This window comes from Panulirus ornatus, chromosome 11 (assembly GCF_036320965.1).
Source record: "Panulirus ornatus isolate Po-2019 chromosome 11, ASM3632096v1, whole genome shotgun sequence".
NCBI classification, from domain to species: Eukaryota; Metazoa; Arthropoda; class Malacostraca; order Decapoda; family Palinuridae; genus Panulirus; species Panulirus ornatus.
Genome location: NC_092234.1, coordinates 51,331,681 through 51,354,169, shown reverse-complemented (window position 1 = coordinate 51,354,169; position 22,489 = coordinate 51,331,681). Strand labels below are relative to the sequence as shown.

Genomic DNA, 22,489 nt, shown 5'->3' with positions numbered 1-22,489 from the left:
TGAATCAAGGCAGCAAGTATGAATTATTTACATGTGTATATATGTCTATGTCTTTGTATGTATATATTTGTATACGTTGAAATGTATAGGTATGTATATGTGCGTGTGTGGACGTGTATGTATATACATGTGTATGTGGGTGGGTTGGGCCATTCTTTCATCTGTTTCCTTGCGCTACCTCACTGTCTGGCATGTAAAAGAGAAACTTTTGGAAGTTAATGTGTTAAGAGGGGCAGCTGGAGGAATGTCTTATCACTATCTTGTAGAGGCGAAGGTGAAGATTTGTAGAGGTTTTCAAAAACAAAGAGATAATGTTGGGGTGAAGAGTGTGGTGAGAGTAAGTAAGCTTGGAAAGGGGACTTATGTGAGAAGTACCTGGAGAGATTAAGTGTCGGATGGGAAAAGGTGAGAGCTAATGACATTAGGGAAGTAGGGGAGGAATGGGATGTATTTAGGGTAGCAGTAATGTCTTGTGCAAAAGATGTGTGTACCATGAGAAAGGTGGGAGGTGGGCAGATTTGAAAGGGTGGTGAGTAGTGGGATGAAGAATTCAGGTTGTTAGTTAAAGAGTAAAGAGAGGCGTTTGGACAATACTTGCATGGAAGTAGTGCAAATGACTGGCAGGAGGTCAAGAGAAAGGTACAAAAGATGAAAAAAAGGGCAAATGAGAATTGGGGTGAGAGAGTATCATTAAGCTTTAGGGAGAATAAAAAGATGTTTTGGTAGGAGGTAGATAATATGTGTAATACAAGAAGACAAGTGGGAACATCGGTAAAGGGGGCAAGCAGGAAGTGATAACAGTTAGTGATGAAGGGAGGAGATGGAGTGAGTATTTTGAAGGATCGTTGAATGTGCTTGATGATAGAGTGACAGATATTGGGTGTTTTGGTTGGGGTGGTGTGCGAAGTGAGAGGATCAGTGTGAATGGTTTGGTAAAGAGAGAAGAGATAGTGAAAGCTTTGTGGAAGATGAAATCTGGCAAGGCAATGAGTTTACTTGGTATTACAGTGGAATTTATTGAAAAAGGAGGTGACTGTGTTGTTGATTTATTGGTAAGGATATTCAGTGTATGTATGGACCATGTTGAAGTCTCTAAGGATTGGCAGAATGCATGCATAGTGCCACTGTACAAAGGCAAAGGGGATAAAGTTGAGTGTTCAAACTACATAGGCATAAATTTGTTGAGTATTCCTGGGAAATAAATATGGGAGGGTATTGATTAAGAGGGTGAAGGCATGTACAGAACATCAGACTGGGGAAGAGCAGTGTGGTTTCCAAATGGTAGAGGATGTGTGGATCAGATATTTGCTTTGAAGAATGTATGTGAGAAATACTTAGAAAAACAGATAGATTTGTATGTAGCATTTATGGATCTGGAGAAGGCTTATGATAGGGTTGATAGAAATGCTTTTTGGAAGGTTTTAGGCATATATGGTGTGGGAGGTAAGTAGTTAGAAGCAGTGAAATGTTTTTACCAAGAATGTAAGGCATGTGTGCAAGTTGGAGAAAAGGAGAGTTATTGGTTCCCAGTGAAGGTCAGTCTGTGGCAGCTTTTAATGTCCCCATGGTTGTTTAATTTTTTTATGGATGGGGTGGTTAGGGAGATAAATGCAAGAGTTTTGGAGAGAGGGGAGAGTATGCAGTCTGTTGTGGATGAGAGGGCTTGGGAAGTGAGCCAGTTGTTGTTCGGTGATGATGCAGCTCTAGTGGCTGATTCGTGTGAGAATCTACAGAAGCTGGTGACTGAGTTTGGGAAAGTGTGTGAAAGAAGAAAGTTGAGAGTAAATGTGAATAAGAGTAAGTTTATTAGGTTCAGTAGGGTTGAGGGACAAGTTGATTGGTATGTGAGTTTGAATGAAGAAAAACTAGAGGAAGTGAAGTGTTTTAGATATCTGGGAGTGGACTTAGCAGCAAATTGAACCATGAAAGTGGAAGTAAGTCATAGGGTGGGGGAGGGGGCAGTGGTTCTATGAGCAAAGAAGAATGTGTGGCAAGAGATAACATTATCTCAGAGAGCAAAAGTGGGTATGTTTGAAGGAATAGTAGTGCCAACAATATTATATGCTCGTGAGGCATGGGCTAGGGATAGGGTCGTACGGAGGAGGGTGGATGTATTGGAAATGAAATGTTTGAGGATGATATGCATTGTAAGGAGGTTTGATTAAGTAATGAAAGGGTAAGTGACATGTGTGGAAATTAAAAGAGTATGGTTGAAAGAGAAGAGGGTGTATTGAAATGGTTGGACATATGGAGAGAATGAGTGAGGAAAGATTGACAAAAAAGGATATATGTGTCAGGGGTGGAGGAACCAAGGAGAAGTGGGAGACCAAATTAGAGGTGGAAGGATGGAGTGAAAAAGATTTTGAGCAATTGGGGCCTGAACATGCAAGAGGGTGAGAGGCGTGCAAGGAATAGATTGAATTGGAAAGATGTGGTATACTGGAGTTGACGTGCTGTCAGTGGACTGAACCAGGGCATATGAAGCATCTAGGGTGAACCATGGAAAGGTCTGTAGGGCTTAGATGTGGATAGGGAGCTGTGGTTTCGGTGCATTATACATGGCAGCTAGAGGACTGAGTGTGAATGAATGTGGCCTTTTTTGTCTCTTTCCCTAGCACTACCTCCTGCATCTTCCCTAGCACTACCTCCTGCATCTTCCCTAGCACTACCTCCTGCATCTTCCCTAGCACTACCTCCTGCATCTTCCCTAGCACTACCTCCTGCATCTTCCCTAGCACTACCTCCTGCATCTTCCCTAGCACTACCTCCTGCATCTTCCCTAGCACTACCTCCTGCATCTTCCCTAGCACTACCTCCTGCATCTTCCCTAGCACTACCTCCTGCATCTTCCCTAGCACTACCTCCTGCATCTTCCCTAGCACTACCTCCTGCATCTTCCCTAGCACTACCTCCTGCATCTTCCCTAGCACTACCTCCTGCATCTTCCCTAGCACTACCTCCTGCATCTTCCCTAGCACTACCTCCTGCATCTTCCCTAGCACTACCTCCTGCATCTTCCCTAGCACTACCTCCTGCATCTTCCCTAGCACTACCTCCTGCATCTTCCCTAGCACTACCTCCTGCATCTTCCCTAGCACTACCTCCTGCATCTTCCCTAGCACTACCTCCTGCATCTTCCCTAGCACTACCTCCTGCATCTTCCCTAGCACTACCTCCTGCATCTTCCCTAGCACTACCTCCTGCATCTTCCCTAGCACTACCTCCTGCATCTTCCCTAGCACTACCTCCTGCATCTTCCCTAGCACTACCTCCTGCATCTTCCCTAGCACTACCTCCTGCATCTTCCCTAGCACTACCTCCTGCATCTTCCCTAGCACTACCTCCTGCATCTTCCCTAGCACTACCTCCTGCATCTTCCCTAGCACTACCTCCTGCATCTTCCCTAGCACTACCTCCTGCATCTTCCCTAGCACTACCTCCTGCATCTTCCCTAGCACTACCTCCTGCATCTTCCCTAGCACTACCTCCTGCATCTTCCCTAGCACTACCTCCTGCATCTTCCCTAGCACTACCTCCTGCATCTTCCCTAGCACTACCTCCTGCATCTTCCCTAGCACTACCTCACTGATGCAGGGGGTAGCGATGCTGTTTCTGTGGTGAAGGGTAGCACCAGTAATGGATAAAGGCAGCAAGTATGAATTATTTACATGTGTATATATGTCTATGTCTTTGTATGTATATATTTGTATACGTTGAAATGTATAGGTATGTATATGTGCGTGTGTGGACGTGTATGTATATACATGTGTATGTGGGTGGGTTGGGCCATTCTTTCATCTGTTTCCTTGCGCTACCTCACTGTCTGGCATGTAAAAGAGAAACTTTTGGAAGTTAATGTGTTAAGAGGGGCAGCTGGAGGAATGTCTTATCACTATCTTGTAGAGGCGAAGGTGAAGATTTGTAGAGGTTTTCAAAAACAAAGAGATAATGTTGGGGTGAAGAGTGTGGTGAGAGTAAGTAAGCTTGGAAAGGGGACTTATGTGAGAAGTACCTGGAGAGATTAAGTGTCGGATGGGAAAAGGTGAGAGCTAATGACATTAGGGAAGTAGGGGAGGAATGGGATGTATTTAGGGTAGCAGTAATGTCTTGTGCAAAAGATGTGTGTACCATGAGAAAGGTGGGAGGTGGGCAGATTTGAAAGGGTGGTGAGTAGTGGATGAAGAATTCAGGTGTTAGTTTAAAGAGTAAAGAGAGGCGTTTGGACAATACTTGCATGGAAGTAGTGCAAATGACTGGCAGGAGGTCAAGAGCAAGGTACAAAGAAGAAGACCATGAGAAAGGTGGGAGGTGGGCAGATTTGAAAGGGTGGTGAGTAGTGGGATGAAGAATTCAGGTTGTTAGTTAAAGAGTAAAGAGAGGCGTTTGGACAATACTTGCATGGAAGTAGTGCAAATGACTGGCAGGAGGTCAAGAGAAAGGTACAAAAGATGAAAAAAAGGGCAAATGAGAATTGGGGTGAGAGAGTATCATTAAGCTTTAGGGAGAATAAAAAGATGTTTTGGTAGGAGGTAGATAATATGTGTAATACAAGAAGACAAGTGGGAACATCGGTAAAGGGGGCAAGCAGGAAGTGATAACAGTTAGTGATGAAGGGAGGAGATGGAGTGAGTATTTTGAAGGATCGTTGAATGTGCTTGATGATAGAGTGACAGATATTGGGTGTTTTGGTTGGGGTGGTGTGCGAAGTGAGAGGATCAGTGTGAATGGTTTGGTAAAGAGAGAAGAGATAGTGAAAGCTTTGTGGAAGATGAAATCTGGCAAGGCAATGAGTTTACTTGGTATTACAGTGGAATTTATTGAAAAAGGAGGTGACTGTGTTGTTGATTTATTGGTAAGGATATTCAGTGTATGTATGGACCATGTTGAAGTCTCTAAGGATTGGCAGAATGCATGCATAGTGCCACTGTACAAAGGCAAAGGGGATAAAGTTGAGTGTTCAAACTACATAGGCATAAATTTGTTGAGTATTCCTGGGAAATAAATATGGGAGGGTATTGATTAAGAGGGTGAAGGCATGTACAGAACATCAGACTGGGGAAGAGCAGTGTGGTTTCCAAATGGTAGAGGATGTGTGGATCAGATATTTGCTTTGAAGAATGTATGTGAGAAATACTTAGAAAAACAGATAGATTTGTATGTAGCATTTATGGATCTGGAGAAGGCTTATGATAGGGTTGATAGAAATGCTTTTTGGAAGGTTTTAGGCATATATGGTGTGGGAGGTAAGTAGTTAGAAGCAGTGAAATGTTTTTACCAAGAATGTAAGGCATGTGTGCAAGTTGGAGAAAAGGAGAGTTATTGGTTCCCAGTGAAGGTCAGTCTGTGGCAGCTTTTAATGTCCCCATGGTTGTTTAATTTTTTTATGGATGGGGTGGTTAGGGAGATAAATGCAAGAGTTTTGGAGAGAGGGGAGAGTATGCAGTCTGTTGTGGATGAGAGGGCTTGGGAAGTGAGCCAGTTGTTGTTCGGTGATGATGCAGCTCTAGTGGCTGATTCGTGTGAGAATCTACAGAAGCTGGTGACTGAGTTTGGGAAAGTGTGTGAAAGAAGAAAGTTGAGAGTAAATGTGAATAAGAGTAAGTTTATTAGGTTCAGTAGGGTTGAGGGACAAGTTGATTGGTATGTGAGTTTGAATGAAGAAAAACTAGAGGAAGTGAAGTGTTTTAGATATCTGGGAGTGGACTTAGCAGCAAATTGAACCATGAAAGTGGAAGTAAGTCATAGGGTGGGGGAGGGGGCAGTGGTTCTATGAGCAAAGAAGAATGTGTGGCAAGAGATAACATTATCTCAGAGAGCAAAAGTGGGTATGTTTGAAGGAATAGTAGTGCCAACAATATTATATGCTCGTGAGGCATGGGCTAGGGATAGGGTCGTACGGAGGAGGGTGGATGTATTGGAAATGAAATGTTTGAGGATGATATGCATTGTAAGGAGGTTTGATTAAGTAATGAAAGGGTAAGTGACATGTGTGGAAATTAAAAGAGTATGGTTGAAAGAGAAGAGGGTGTATTGAAATGGTTGGACATATGGAGAGAATGAGTGAGGAAAGATTGACAAAAAAGGATATATGTGTCAGGGGTGGAGGAACCAAGGAGAAGTGGGAGACCAAATTAGAGGTGGAAGGATGGAGTGAAAAAGATTTTGAGCAATTGGGGCCTGAACATGCAAGAGGGTGAGAGGCGTGCAAGGAATAGATTGAATTGGAAAGATGTGGTATACTGGAGTTGACGTGCTGTCAGTGGACTGAACCAGGGCATATGAAGCATCTAGGGTGAACCATGGAAAGGTCTGTAGGGCTTAGATGTGGATAGGGAGCTGTGGTTTCGGTGCATTACACAACAGCTAGAGACTGAGTGTGAATGAATGTGGCCTTTTTTGTCTCTTTCCCTAGCACTACCTCCTGCATCTTCCCTAGCACTACCTCACTGATGCAGGGGGTAGCGATGCTGTTTCCTGTGGTGCAGGGTAGCACCAGTAATGGATAAAGGCAGCAAGTATGCCTTCACCCTCTCAATCAATGCCCTCCCATACAATTTTCCAGGAATACTCAATAAACTTGTGCTTTTCAAACTCAGTGAACTTTTTACTTTGTAGTGTGAACAGTCACCTTTATCTCCTTTGCCTTTGTACTGGGGCACTATACATGTATTCTGCCAATGCTCAGGCACTTCAGCATGACCCATACTTACATGAATGTGGTTACCAACCAATCAACAACACAGTCACCCACTAGCTTAATAAAGTCGACTGCAATACCATCCAAACTTGCCACCTTGCCAGATTTGATCTTCCACTAGGCTGTCACCACCACTTCTCTCTTAACCAAACCATTCTCCCTGACCCCTCTCATTTTGCACACCACCCCGACCAAAACACCCTACATCTACCACTCTATCATCAAACACATTCAACAAACCTTCAAAATACTCACCTCACCTCCTCACTTTATCACTACCCATTATCACTTCCCCCTTTCCCCTTCACCGATGTAACCATTTGTTCTCTTGTCTTATGCACATTATTTACCTCCTTCTAAAACATTTATTCTCACTAAAGTTTAATGATACTCTCACCTCACCTCTCATTCGCCCTCTTTTTCAACTCATGCACCTTTCTCTTGACCTCCTGCTGCTTTTCTTCTAGTCATTTGCATTTCTTCCTTGTAGGTATCATCCAAACGCCTCTCTTTTTTCTTTCACTAACAACTTTGCTTCTTCATCCCATCACTCACTACCCTCTCTAATCTGCCCAACTCCACTTTTCTCATGCCACATGTGTCTTTTGCATATGCCATTACTTCTTCCCTAAATTCATCCCATTCCTCACCCACTCTCCTTACATCATTAGCTCTCACCTTTTGCCATTCTACGCTCAGTCTCTCATGGTGCTTCCTCATACAAGTCTCCTTTCCACGCTCACTAACTCTCTATCCCCAACATTCTCTCTTCTTTTTGAGAATCTCTACAAAACTTCACCTTTGCCTCCAGAAGATAGTGATGAGACATCCCACCAGCTGCCCTTCTCAGCACATTAAAACCCAAAAATCTCTCTTTTATATGCCTGTCAATTACCACGTAATGTAATAATGCCCCTTTGATCATCTCTCTTACTCACATACATATACTTAAGTATAACTCTCTTTTTGAATTAGGTATTCACATTCACCAGTCTTTTTCAGCACACAAATCTACTAGCTCTTTCCCATTTCCATTCACAACACTGAACGCCCCATGTACACCAGTTATACCTTCAATTCCTACATTACTCACCTTCGTATTTCAATCACCCATCACTAAAACCCAGTCTCATGCATCAAGGCTGCTACCACCCTCACTCAGCTGCTCCCAAAACACTTGCCTCTCAGGATCTTTCTTCTCATGACCAGATGCATAAGCACCAATTATCACCCGTCTCTCTGCATCCACTTTCAGTTTTACCCACATCAGTCTAGAATTTACTTTCTTACACTCTATCTCACACACCCAAAACTCATGCTTCAGGAGTAGTGCTACTCTTGTCCTCTCACCAACCCCTGACGTTTCCAAAACATTCTTCCCATTTCCCTTTGAGCTTCTTTTCACTCAGAGCCAGAACATCCAGGTTTCTTTCCTCAAACATACTCCCTATCTCTCCTTTCTTCTCATCTTGGTTACATCTACAGACATTCAGACACCTCAGTCTGAGCCTTTGAGGAAGATGAGCACTCCCTGCTTGACTCCTTCTGTTTCCTTTCTTGGTAACTAAAATTTCTAAAAGGGGGAATAGAAATTCTTTTTATGTATATATTGGTCATTTCTTTTATGAATAGTCTGAAATTGGATTGGGTGATTAGGTATAATTAGGACAGTAGACTACATTGCAATGGATGGGGGCTAAGGATGACTGCATATGGAATAACTGGATGAGGATAATGACCAATTAATGATTCAGAAATTTAGAAAGGAAACACTCATAAACTTTGATGCTGACATTACCAGAAGAATGCAGTATCAAAAGTTTATTTTTTTTTCAATACAGAATATAAAGGATTGCATTACCTACAGGCCTTCTTGCTTATTACTGTCTTTACTAGTACATTTGAACAATATTATATTTTATGTAATAATCTACCTAACACAGTCATGTAAATTTTGCAGTGTTGTGATGAAAGGAGGCAGGGACACTCATATATTAGGTAACCATGTGAGAATAGTGACCAGGTAACTAACCAGGAGAGATACTCATCCCATCTAATCACTGATTCAGTTTTATTGTGCTTATGGATTTCTCCATTAGAACGGTTAAGTAAACATCTTCATAAACACAACAGTTAGTGAGTGGTTGTGTGCAAATTAGATAATTGTTCATTTGTTCCAAATGCTACCTTGCTAAGATATGAGTGATAGCTGGGTATAAAAAGAATGCATTAACTGAATTATGATTCAATTTGAAAATGTTGCACGGGGATTTTCATTTTCTTTTCCAAATAATTCCCAACATGAAAGCTTACATGATATTACCTATTTTTTTTCTAGGAGCATGCCACAAATTTCTATGAGTGTATACTGTTTCATGAACTTATGGACCATTTTAGAGAAATTTTGATAATTGCCTTCCCAACAAGTGCATGAAAACAAAAGATATGATTATCAGACTATCAAAGGGTATATTTGGGGAATAGGTAACAAAGTTTTGAGTTGTAATAAATGAGGCCTTTACAACTTTCTTTCTTTTTTTTTTAGTAATGCAAGAAGTGATCTTGGCCTAAAGTCTCAGAATTGGCACATGGAATTTCATTGAGTTATGATGATGTTTTAATTCTAACTGGAGGGATGTCCGATCATTATCTTGTGGAGTTGAAGGTAAAGATTTGTATGGGTTTTCAGAAAAGAAGAGAGAATTTTGGGAGGAAGAGGGTGATGAGAGTAAGTGAGCTTGGGAAGGAGTCTTGTGTGAGGAAGTACCAGGAGAGACTGAGTACAGAATGGAAAAAGGTGAGAACAAAGGAGGTAAGGGGAGTGGGGGAGGAATGGGATATATTTAGGGAATCAGTGATGGCTTGCGCAAAAGATGCTGGTGGCATGAGAAACGTGGGAGGTGGGTTGATTAGAAAGGGTAGTAAGTGGTGGGATGAAGAAGTAAGATTACTAGTGAAAGAGAAGAGAGAGGCATTTGGATGATTTTTGCAGGGAAAAAACGCAAATGAGTGGGAGATGTATAAAAGAAACTGACAGGAGGTCAAGTGAAAGGTGCAAGAGGTGAAAAAGAGGGCAAATGAGTGTTGGGGTGAGAGAGTATCATTAAATTTTAGGGAGAATAAAAATATGTTCTGGAAAGAGGTAAATAAAGTGCGTAAGACAAGGGAGCAAATGGGAACTTCAGTGAAGGGGGCTAATGGGGAGGTGATAACAAGTAGTGGTGATGTGAGAAGATGATGGAGTGAGTATTTTGAAGGTTTGTTAAATGTGTTTGATGATAGAGTGGCAGATATAGGGTGTTTTGCTCGAGGTGGTGTGCAAAGTGAGAGGGTTAGGGAAAATGATTTGGTAAACAGAGAAGAGGTAGTAAAAGCTTTGCGGAAGATGAAAGCCGGCAAGGCAGCAGGTTTGGATGGTATTGCAGTGGAATCTATTAAAAAAGGGGGTGACTGTATTGTTGACTGGTTGGTAAGGTTATATAATGTATGTATGACTCATGGTGAGGTGCCTGAGGATTGGCGGAATGCGTGCATAGTGCCATTGTACAAAGGCAAAGGGGATAAGAGTGAGTGCTCAAATTACAGAGGTATAAGTTTGTGGAGTATTCCTGGTAACTTATATGGGAGGGTATTGATTGAGAGGGTGAAGGCATGTACAGAGCATCAGATTGGGGAAGAGCAGTGTGGTTTTAGAAGTGGTAGAGGATGTGTGGATCAGGTGTTTGCTGTGAAGAATGTATGTGAGAAATACTTAGAAAAGCAAATGGATTTGTATGTAGCATTTATGGATCTGGAGAAGGCATATGATAGAGTTGATAGAGATGCTCTGTGGAAGGTACTAAGAATATATGGTGTGGGAGGCAAGTTGTTAGAAGCAGTGAAAAGTTTTTATCGAGGATGTAAGGTATGTGTACGTGTAGGAAGAGAGGAAAGTGATGGGTCTCAGTGAATGTAGGTTTGTGGCAGGGGTGTGTGATATCTCCATGGTTGTTTAATTTGTTTATGGATGGGGTTGTTAGGGAGGTGAATGCAAGACTTTTGGAAAGAGGGGCAAGTATGCAGTCTTTTGTGGATGAGAGAGCTTGGGAAGGGAGTCAGTTGTTGTTTGCTGATGATACAGCGCTGGTGGCTGATTCATGTGAGAAACTGCAGAAGCTGGTGACTGAGTTTGGTAAAGTGTGTGAAAGAAGAAAGTTAAGAGTAAATGTGAATAAGAGCAAGGTTATTAGGTACAGTAGGGTTGAGGGTCAAGTCAGTTGGGAGGTAAGTTTGAATGGAGAAAAACTGGAGGAAGTAAAGTGTTTTAGATATCTGGGAGTGGATCTGGCAGCGGATGGAACCATGGAAGCGGAAGTGAATCATAGGGTGGGGGAGGGGGCGAAAATCCTGGGAGCCTTGAAGAATGTGTGGAAGTCGAGAACATTATCTCGGAAAGCAAAAATGGCTATGTTTGAAGGAATAGTGGTTCCAACAATGTTGTATGGTTGCAAGGCATGGGCTATGGATAGAGTAATGCGCAGGAGGGTGGATGTGCTGGAAATGAGATGTTTGGGGACAATATGTGGTGTGAGGTGGTTTGATCGAGTAAGTAATGTAAGGGTAAGAGAGATGTGTGGAAATAAGAAGAGCGTGGTTGAGAGAGCAGAAGAGGGTGTTTTGAAATGGTTGGGCACACGGAGAGAATGAGTGAGGAAAGACAGACCAAGAGGATATATGTGTCAGAGGTGGAGGGAACGAGGAGAAGTGGGAGACCAAACTGGAGGTGGAAAGATGGAGTGAAAAAGATTTTGAGTGATCGGGGCCTGAGCATGCAGGAGGGTGAAAGGCAGGCAAAGAATAGAGTGAATTGGATCGATGTGGTATATTGATGTGGTGCTATCAATGGATTGAATCAGGGCATGTGAAGCGTCTGGGGTAAACCATGGAAAGTTTTGTGGGGCCTGGATGTGGAAAGGGAGCTGTGGTTTAGGGCATTATTGCATGACAGCTAGAGACTGAGTGTGAACGAATGGGGCCTTTGTTGTCTTTTCCTAGCGCCACCTCGCACACGAGGGGGGAGGGGGATGTTATTCCTTGTGTGGCGAGGTGGCGATGGGAATGAATAAAGGCAGACAGTGTGAACTGTGTGCATGTGTATATATGTATATGTCTGTGTGTGTATATATATGTGTACATTGAGATGTATGGGTATGTATATTTGCGTGTGGGGACGTGTATGTATATACATGTGTATGGGGGTGGGTTGGGCCATTTCTTTCGTCTGTTTCCTTGCGCTACCTCGCAAACGCGGGAAACAGCGACAAAGCAAAATAAATAAATAAATATAAAACTATTCTTGTACTTAATTATATGAAACAGTCAGGGAATACCATGGACAGGTCTGTAAGGGCTGGTTGTGGATAGGGGGATCTGGTTTCTTTAGGTTATATGTGATAGCTAGAGAGTGAATGAGCCATTTGTACAGCTGTTCCTGGAACTACCTTGCTGACTTGAGAGATGGCAAACACGTAAAGAAAAAAGTTAATGACATTGTGAATAAGGATTTTTCAATAGTAGTACATAGGGGTATTCTTATACTCGATGATATGAAGCATAGGGGTATTCTTATACTCGATGATATGAAGCAGTCAGAGAATACTATGGGCAGGTCTGTGGATCGTGGTTGTGGACAGGGGGCTCTGGTTTCTGTGCTCTATACATGGTACCTAGAGAGTGAATGTGAGGCCTTTGCTTCAACTGCTCCTGGCAATACCTTGCTGACATAGAATAGGCAATTATGTGAAGAAAAAACTTTATGATATTGTGATTTATGATATGATTTAAGAATTTTCAAAAGTAGAACTCTATTTGCTCTCAAATCTGGAAAGCTTGGAACCATAGCCATGTTGGGTTTTGGAATATTTTGGTTTTTGGGTCATTTATAATGGCATATATGGCTACTTTAGATAAGGTTTGAAATGCATTCCCAAAATCAGACATTTAGTTACCAAATTATCATGTTTCCTCTACTTATAAGTAAGGGCTTTAGGATGAGTCGTCTTTCCTCAGGGTGTCATTTATAATATACTGACACCAGAGCCAATTATCCACAGCCAAACCCCATAAACTATTCCTTGGTTTATCATAAGTACTTCATATACCCTAGTTAAGTTTATTGATAAAAAGTTATTTTCTCTATATCACATCATATCATATCAAATTGTTCTAATGCATACACTACCTCTCACTCGCCTGAATGTGCAAGCCTCAAATAAGGCAGCCTTGTCGATGAATAATTTGGAGCCTAAGATGAATTTTCACATACTTTTTTCCAATTGCATATTTTTATGGTAATTTTTGATGCCATTTACTGTAATTTGAAGACAGAAATGGGCATCATTATCCAGAAAAAGACTTGGTATCAGGAATTTCTCTAAGCTGTTAGAGTACTTACCAGGATAACTAATTTCTGAAACATTCCAGTTTTTGGATTGTTGTATTTAGGATTGTCTGCTTTATGAGTGAATTCTGTAACTAATAGGACATGATCATTCTGCAGTGATACTTTTACACAAGGAGTTAATAGCTTATTGATGATATTGAAATACAATCACCCAAAAGTCATTTGCAAAACATAGATACAAGATATAAGAAAATTATGATTTTTGCTAGTATCTTATGGTATTACATTCTATTCTTTATTGTGTTACTGAAGTATTCAGTAATACTTCAGTAATACAATAAAGAACAGAATGTAATAGTCCTTGGTTTTATGTTTCGTTATGTTATAGCATCATTTGTAAACAAAAAGCATCAATTAATTTAAGAATAAAATGCATAGGGTTCCCTGGCGCTCCTGGAAGGAATGGATTACCAGGGCTACCAGGTCGTGATGGCTCAGCAGGGGATAAAGGTCTTTTGCGGGGACCACAGGGGACTCCCGGCTCTCCTGGTTTACGTGGGTAAGTTATAGTACAGTATAAAAAAAATTCTTTCCCTCTCTTTGCAGAATAGCTAATCAGTGCCCTGCCTGAACTTTATTTTACTGCATTTGGACCATCAACAAGTTTTGTCATTCATATGCTAACAACTTCATAGTCACATAACAACAGCCTAGCACCATCGTAACAACAACAGTAATTCAGCACTTTACTATGCAATTGGAACATTGGCTCACCAATAACAAAATGTCTGCATCTCCACAGAAGTTTTCTGTCATTCTTTTAACTCCAGACAGACATGAATCCAGCTCACATCCTCCAGCCACCTTAAATGGACAGTCAATCCCACTGAATGAAACACCAATGTATGGAATGATTTGCTGATTAGAGTAGTTAAAAGCAGTACCATAGATATGTTTAAGCATAGACTTGGTAAGGTTTTGAATCAGTTCCGTACCTGACATTATTTGCCCCTCCTTTTCTATATGATAAGTTTACACATAATCCCCTCTGAAAGATTTTTGTTTCTTTCCCTTCCTACCACATTAATGCATGTGTTTCATTTCTTTTCTGCTATCAGAAATAGCCTCATTAGGACCTAGTAGTCTGTTGCTGTTTGAATTCATTTGTATTCAGGTGTATAACCATTGTAGGCATCACTTACAACATAATTGTGACATTGTCTCCTCATACCAATAACATCAACACAAAAGTTACACACAACGAAAGGCCCTCAGAACACAACGTGCACCAGATTTTGACAGAAAAAAGAATCTCTTAACATGCTCTATAACAATTCATCCACTCCACTTTAAACTACACTTCACCTTCCCGGTCTTCCATTCGAGTGCTACAGGAGCCTCATAAAGATAGAAAGGACTTTTAGGGAAGAAAATAAGTAAGTATCTCCTGATATGAATTCTTCACTGTGTTTGCTTTGCTTGCTTTTTTGCCTTTTAAACAAGTTTCACATTTTTTTTTTTCTTCTCATTTTAGTCCACAAGTTCCTTCATTTTGTCAGTAGACAAATGGAGGAGAAAAATGTATTCTCTTACATTTCAAGAATTGCATTTTTTCATCTGAGGCAGTATCCCTTGAGTATTTTTCCCTGGATCCTTTGCTTTACCTTTCCCCGCTCCATTTTTTCTTTTTACTTCTTTTGTACAAACTGTAGCTGCTTTTAGGTTGACGTCTGTGATCTGTGAATTCTGGGTTGCAAGGAAGCCAGTATGAATGGTTCTGTCATCTCTGTTGCAGTCTTTGATTGACTGAAGACAGGCCTGAAATGACAGCTGCTGCTACCCAGTTGGGAGGATGGCAACAGTTGGAGAAGTTGGAGTTTCTCCATCAGAAAGAATATCCTAGAGAATCTCTCATGCTTGTAGGACACCAGTTCAGGGAAAAAGCTTTCAAATTTCAAAACTTACATTTTGTTTTTGGAAAGAGATGATACCCTTAGCGGTCAGTCTTTTAATTTTACGTTCCTGAAGTGCAGTTATCAATTTTTCAGTGCTATCCACATTTCCTAATTTGATTTTTGTTAAGCGAGTTCCATATGTCCACAACTATGTTTTGAAAAACATATATTCATTACTTCCTTACTTAGCTACCTTTTATGTCATCTTTTGGAATCCCTCATGATTTCAGAGAACAAGTATGTTGTCACTATCAAGTCATGAACCCCTGGGAATGTCATCATATTTTGTCCTGTCAGAGTTCTTGATGCTACTTTTTATGGTTCCTTTAGTATTTCATTGTGTTCATTTCATATATCTTCCTGAATATCTTGCTTTTATAGTCTTTGCACTTTAATACCCTGATTAGTACTCAGGATACCTTCCTGAAAAAATGAGCGCTAACCAAGACAGCTCTCTACCAGGTCATTTTACCAGTGCATATATGGAGATGCATTCTGATGATGTTATTTTTTCCATATGAGTATTGTGTATGAGGGTTACAGGTATCAATAAACCCAAAGTATTGCAGTAACATATCTTTCCTAATTAATGAATTACATATAAACAATGTACAATAGTGTGTTATGAATGACAGTTGTTCCACTACAATCATCACTATTCATCAAACAAGCGAGAGAGGCAGCATGTTGGCAAGTTTCAGTGGGTGGGAGGGAGGCGGCAGGCTGGAAATATAGTATGGCTCTGGTCTTGTCGGAGCTAAACCATCTCTGCATTACTTAGATTATGATATAGGTGGAAGTAATAGAGGTAATGGTAATGATGAAGGCAGTGATGTTGGTGGTGGTTGTGGTGGTGGTGGTGAGGGACATTGTGGGTGGTGAGGTGGTGATGCATCTTCAGTTTCTTTGGTAACACTGGCCACAGCATTGCCAGATGTTACTGAACAGCTAATGTGTACCCACACAATTGAGTGTAAGTATAAATAAGCAACAGTGTATCCCTTCAACATACATTACTTAACATTCTGAAATATGGAGTGAGAAAGCAGAAAGGTGTGGAAACACAGACTGGATGTATTACTAAGCACTCCTCACAAGAGCTGATGGTCAACTCACCACCACACTTGCTACTTTGCTTAGCCTACCTTTCAATTTTTTAACAAACTGCTCCTTGAACGAGTCTTTTTCATTAATGTTAGCTTTGTTTATCTCATGAAAGAAGTTTATGTCTATTCTGGATTTTTGATAATGGTTCTAACCATCAACGTAGTAATATGAAAGCATCACCATCATCGACCTGATGCGCACCAGCTTCCAATTGCCTGAACACTTGCATTATTAGATTTACTAATAGCATTAGAACTTGCAGGTCATCTTCTAGACATCATGACTAAAGAATGGTCACAGTAATATAAAAGAATTGGTGAGTCAGCAAGAATATATGCACAGGGTAAGCGCAGCAAAATTTGATCTGTAGTAACAATTTGGCTAAGGGAGTTTAAACAAAAAAAAAAAAGAGAACTGCGCTTGATATGTTGTGAGTGTTCAGACTCGTGGCTTTTGACTTCTTTTATAGATTTTCACAATTTTTTTTCTGGTGAAATTAGAGCTCCAAGATGCAAGCAAGAACTACTGCACTGTAGATGGTGGTGCTTAGTGGGGAATTAATGTATCAGACATTAGTTTTGATATGAGAAAAAAATAATTTGCTTATCTTATGATCATTCTAACATCATGTTTCAGTAATAAGCACTATTAATGAATCCTTTCCAGATATGATCCTTATATCCTGTTTCCCTACATGTGGTAGTTGCAGCAAGGTCTATTCATACCCTTTCCTATATTCATTTCTTCAGATTTTTCAGGACTGAATTGTATTAGCCATTTATCTGATCACATTTAAATTTTGTGTTGTAGTGCCTTCACTATATTTCACTCCCTGTTACAGTGCACCTCACTGATTACTTAAGCATCATCAGCAAGTATTTTAAGTATGATGTAATTTCATTTGGGAAGTTAATGCCTTAGATCAGAAATGGTTATTGATCACAGCACTGAACCTAAAAGTACTTACTCCATTTATTTTCCTCACCTAGCCTGAAAAGATTAGCCTGACATTTTCTCTTTTCTCTCGTAGCTACAGATATAGGTAGATGTCATCCCCCTCTCATGTCAGGTTAGGAACTTTGCTTCTCGATTATTCTTCTGTAAAGACCAATGTAAAACTTTGTCATAAATGTATGATAATTCACTTGTTTCATACTGATTTTGAGGATTAGATATTGAACTAAATATAATTTCCTTCTCTCACAATCCTTCGCACATAATTATCCAGTAATAGGTTTAGTGAAATATCATATCCTTGGTTCCTTTCAGAGATTGATTCTTGTAACTTGTAATTCCCATAGTTGCATTTGGTCTGTTTATAGCCTTTTCTGTTTTTACTCTAAATTTTCCAGAATTAGATTTCATTAGCTGTTTATTTGGGCACTACTGCATGTTGTGCAGACTGTTTGCAGTATAGTGCCTTCCATTGGTCCATATCTCCTTAATTTCTGCATCAGCAAAATGCTTAAGTATAATGATATTTCATCTGAAAAGTAATTTCCAGAGATTATAAAAAGTATCAGTACCAACAGTGAGCCATTAGGGACTCCTTTTAATACACTTTCCCAGCTTGAAAAGGCAAGCCTAATATTTTCTCCTCTTTCTGTCCATTTAAGTATCCTCCTGACATTGGCTTGGAAATCTATCTGTCTCTTACATTAGTCTCCTTTGAGAATGCATTGAAGGCCTTCTTAAAATTCTTTTTTTTTAAACATTTGAAGGAGTTTACCTGTATCATGTTGATTCTGGTTTTAGGATAAGGTAATATTTCATCATATTTGTAACTAGACTGCTGTGATAGATCTGATAACATTTACATATTTTTCCCAAAAGTCCAAAAGGCCAACTAGGTGACCCAGGTCGTCGAGGCCTTACCCAACCTCCTGGTGAGAAAGGTGCAGTTGGAGAGCCCGGCTTCCAGGGTTTTCCAGGATTACCTGGCGTAGTTGGAAGCCCAGGGACCACCGGAAGTCCTGGCTTGCCTGGCCTGTCTGGTGTTAATGGACTGAAGGTGATATTATTGAAAAGCATTTTCTGCCATATTCATTGCATGTTTCATATAGTCAGTTGATAATTAGCTTTTTCATTTAATGTAGGGCTTTGTGATAATTCTTTGTATTTTGTTACATTTCTTGATTACAATATTCATGTCATTTAATATTTTTGTCTGTCATCGTGTTTTTTGTGACCATTATTAGTAATGAGTTAGGTAATAGAAGCATGGCACAAGAGCAGCACCACATTGACAAGCCATGAAAATTTGGTTTGATTTTGTGGCCTGACTAGGCTGACAGAGTGTAATTCACAATAGCACGAGTAAAAGTTAATCAATTTATCCACAGTAATGCCTGATAAATGATACATAGATGTTTGCCTCAACACAGGCATAATCATGTTAGATTAGATAGAAAGACTTTCAATTGAAGTACAGAAAAATGCCTATTTAGAACTGGTTAGCTGGTGATCAATTAGAAAATACTAGATGCTAGTGTTATTGATAAACATTATTGTTAGTTCAGACTGTAAATATACATTACTGAAATATATCTTCATCAACTTCCAGGGTATTCGGGGAGATGCAGGAAATGAAGGGCTGCCAGGTTTACCAGGAAGACAAGGTGCAAGAGGTGAAATTGGCAACATAGGTAAGTAGAAGGCGACTAAAGGGGACGGGAGCTAGAAACCCTCCCCTCCTTGTATTTTAACTTTCTAAAAGGGGAAACAGAAGGAGTCATGCGGGGAGTGCTTGTCCTCCTCGAAGGCTCAGATTGGGGTGTCAAAATGTGTGTGGATGTAACCAAGATGAGAAAAAAGGAGAGATAGGCAGTATGTTTGAGGAAAGGAACCTGGATGTTTTGGCTCTGAGTGAAACGGAGCTCAAGGGTAAAGGGGAAGAGTGGTTTGGGAATGTTTTGGGAGTAAAGTCAGGGGTTGGTGAGAGGACAAGAGCAAGGGAAGGAGTAGCACTATTCCTGAAAAAGGAGTGGTGGGAGTATGTGATAGAGTGTAAGAAAGTAAACTCTAGATTGATATGGGTAAAACTGAAAGTGGATGGAGAGAGATGGGTGATTATTGGTGCTTATGCACCTGGTTATGAGAAGAAAGATCATGAGAGGCAAGTGTTTTGGAAAGGCAAGTGTTTTGGGAGCAGCTGAGTGAGTGTGTTAGTAGTTTTGATGCATGAGACCGGGTTATAGCGATGGGTGATTTGAATGCAAAGGTGAGTAATGTGTTAGTTGAGGGAATAATTGGTGTACATGGGGTGTTCAGTGTTGTAAATGGAAACAGTGAAGAGCTTGTAGATTTGTGCGCTGAAAAAGGACTGTTGATTGGGAATACCTGGTTTAAAAAGAGAGATATACAGAAGTATATGTATGTAAGTAGGAGAGATGGCCAGAGAGCGTTACTGGATTACATGTTTTGATAGGTGTGCGAAAGAGAGACTTTTGGAAATTAATGTGCTGAGAGGTGCAGCTGGAGGGATGTCTGATCATTATCTTGTGGAGGCAAAGGTGAAGATTTGTAGAGGTTTTCAGAAAAGAAGAGAGAATGTTGGGGTGAAGAGAGTGGTGAGAGTAAGTGAGCTTGGGAAGAAGACTTGTGTGAGGAAGTGCCAGGAGAAACTGAGTACAGAATGGAAAAAGGTGAGAAAAAAGGACGTAAGGGGAGTGGGAGGAATGGGATGTAGTTAGGGAAGCAGTGATGACTTGCGGAAAAGATGCTTGGGGCATGAGAAGCATGGGAGGTGTCCAGATTAGAAAGGGTAATGAGTGGTGGGATGAAGTAAGATTATTAGTGAAAGACAAGAGAGAGGCATTTGGACGATTTTTGTGGGGAAATAATGCAAATGACTGGGAGATGTATAAAAGAAAGAGGCAGGAGGTCAAGAGAAAGGTGCAAGAGGTGAAAAAGAGGGCAAATGAGAGTTGGGGTGAGAGAGTATCATTAAATTTTAGGGAGAATAAAAAGATATTTTGGAAGGAGGTAAATAAAGTGCGTAAGACAAGGGAACAAATGGGAACATCAGTGAAGGGGGCAAATGGGGGGTGATAACAAGTAATGGTGATGTGAGAAGGAGATGGAGTGGGTATTTTGAAGGTTTGTTGAATGTGTTTGATGACAGAGTGGCAGATGTAGGGTGTTTTGGTCGAGGTAGTGTGCAAAGTGAGAGGGTTAGGGAGAATGATTTGGTCAACAGAGGAGAGGTAGTAAAAGCTTTGCAGAAGATGAAAGCCGGCAAGGCAGCGGGTTTGGATGGTACTGCAGTGGAATTTATTAAAAAGGGGGGTGACTGTGTTGTTGACTGGTTGGTAAGGTTATTCATTGTATGTATGTATGTCTCATGGTGAGGTGCCTGAGGATTGGTGGAATGCGTGCATAGAGCCATTGTACAAAGGCAAAGGGGATAAAAGTGAGTGCCCAAATTACAGAGGTATAAGTTTGTTGAGTATTCCTGGGAAATTATATGGGAGGGTATTGATTGAGAGGGTGAAGGCATGTACAGAGCATCAGATTGGGAAAGAGCAGTGTGCTTTCAAAAGTGGTGAGGATGTGTGGATCAGGTGTTTGCTTTGAAGAATGTATGTGAGAAATACTTAGAAAAGCAAATGGATTTGTATGTAGCATTAATGGATCTGGAGAAGGCATATGATAGAGTTGATAGAGATGCTCTGTGGAAAGTATTAAGAATATATGGTGTGGGAGGCAAGTTGTTAGAAGCAGTGAAAAGTTTTTATCAAGGATGTAAGGCATGTGTACATATAGGAAGAGAGGAAAGTGATTAGTTCTCAGTGAATGTCGGTTTGTGGCAGGGGTGCATGATGTCTCCATGGTTATTTAATTTGTTTATGGATGGGGTTGTTAGGGAGGTGAATGCAAGAGTTTTGGAGAGAGGGGCAAGTATGCAGTCTGATGTGGATGAGAGAGCTTAGGAAGTGAGTCAGATGTTGTTCGCTGATGATACAGCACTGGTTTATGATTCGTGTGAGAAACTGCAGAAGCTGGTGAGACTGAGTTTGGTAAAGTGTGTGAAAGAAGAAAGCTGAGAGTAAATGTGAATAAGTGCAAGGCTATTAGGTACAGTAGGGTTGAGGGACAAGTCAATTGGGAGGTAAGTTTGAATGGAGAAAAGCTGGAGGAAATGAAGTGCTTTAGATATCTGGGAGTGTATTTGGCAGTGGAAGTGGAAGTGAGTCATAGGGTGGGGGAGGGGGGTGAAAGTTCCGGGAGTGTTGAAAAATGTGTGGAGGGCGAGAACGTTATCTTGGAAAGCAAAAATGGGTATGTTTGAAGGAATATTGGTTCCAACAATGTTATATGGTTACGAGAAGTGGGCTATGGATAGAGTTGTGCGGAGGAGGGTGGATGTGCTGGAAATGAGATGTTTGAGGACAATATGTGGTGTGAGGTGGTTTGATCAAGTAAGTAATGAATGGGTAAGAGAGATGTGTGGTAATAAAAAGAGTGTGGTTGAGAGAGCAGAAGAGGGTTTTTGAAATGGTTTGGTCACATGGAGAGAATGAGTGAGGAAAGATTGACAAAGAGGGTATATGTGTCAGAGATGGAAGGAACAAGGAGAAGTGGGAGACCGAATTGGAGGTGGAAAGATGAAGTGAAAAAGATTTTGAGTGATCGGGGCCTGAACATGCAGGAGGGTGAAAGGCGTGCAGGGAATAGAGTGAATTGGAACGATGTTGTATACCGGGGTAGACGTGCTGTCATTGGATTGAACCAGGGCATGTGAAGCATCTGTGGTAAACCAAGGAAAGTTTTGTGGGGCCTGGATGTGGAAAGGGAGCTGTGGTTTTGGTGCATTATATATGACAGCTAGAGACTGAGTGTGAACGAATGTGGCATTTGTTGTTTTTTCCTGGCTCTACCTTGTGCAAATGCCGGGGGAGGGGGTTGTCATTTCATGTGTGGCGGGGTGGCGATGGGAATGAATAAGGGCAAACAGTATGAATTACGTACATGTGTATATGTCTGCGTGTGTATATATATGTATACATTGAGATGTCTAGGTATGTATATGTGCGTGTGTGGACGTGTATGTATATACATGTGTATGTGGGTGGGTTGGGCTATTCTTTCATCTGCATCTTTGCACTACCTCGCTAATGCGGGAGACAGCGACGAAGTATAATACAAAAGAAATAAGGTAAGTAGTGTAAAAAGATGTAATGATATATCTGTGATATCATAGTAGTTGTAGACCTTATGACACTTCATGCAGTGTCTCCCAAAAAATCCTTGTTTGCCCCAACATATTTTCAAAGGCAACATTACGCAAATATTTTAGTATGTTTTCATATCTCCTTTGGCCTTGATAACCATCTGCAAATGTCTGGG

The 22,489-nt window shown here is 40.9% G+C and overlaps 1 protein-coding gene across 1 annotated transcript in view; it reads left to right on the top strand.

The window, feature by feature from the left end:
• The window catches only part of LOC139751519 (uncharacterized), a 302,420-nt gene that overhangs the window by 242,697 nt on the left and 37,234 nt on the right, over window positions 1–22,489 (top strand). Inside the window, exons 24-26 of the mRNA XM_071667018.1 lie at window positions 13,518–13,638; window positions 17,975–18,152; window positions 18,705–18,786. Coding sequence (XP_071523119.1) covers window positions 13,518–13,638; window positions 17,975–18,152; window positions 18,705–18,786 — 381 coding nt within the window. The remainder of the gene's footprint in view (window positions 1–13,517; window positions 13,639–17,974; window positions 18,153–18,704; window positions 18,787–22,489) is intronic.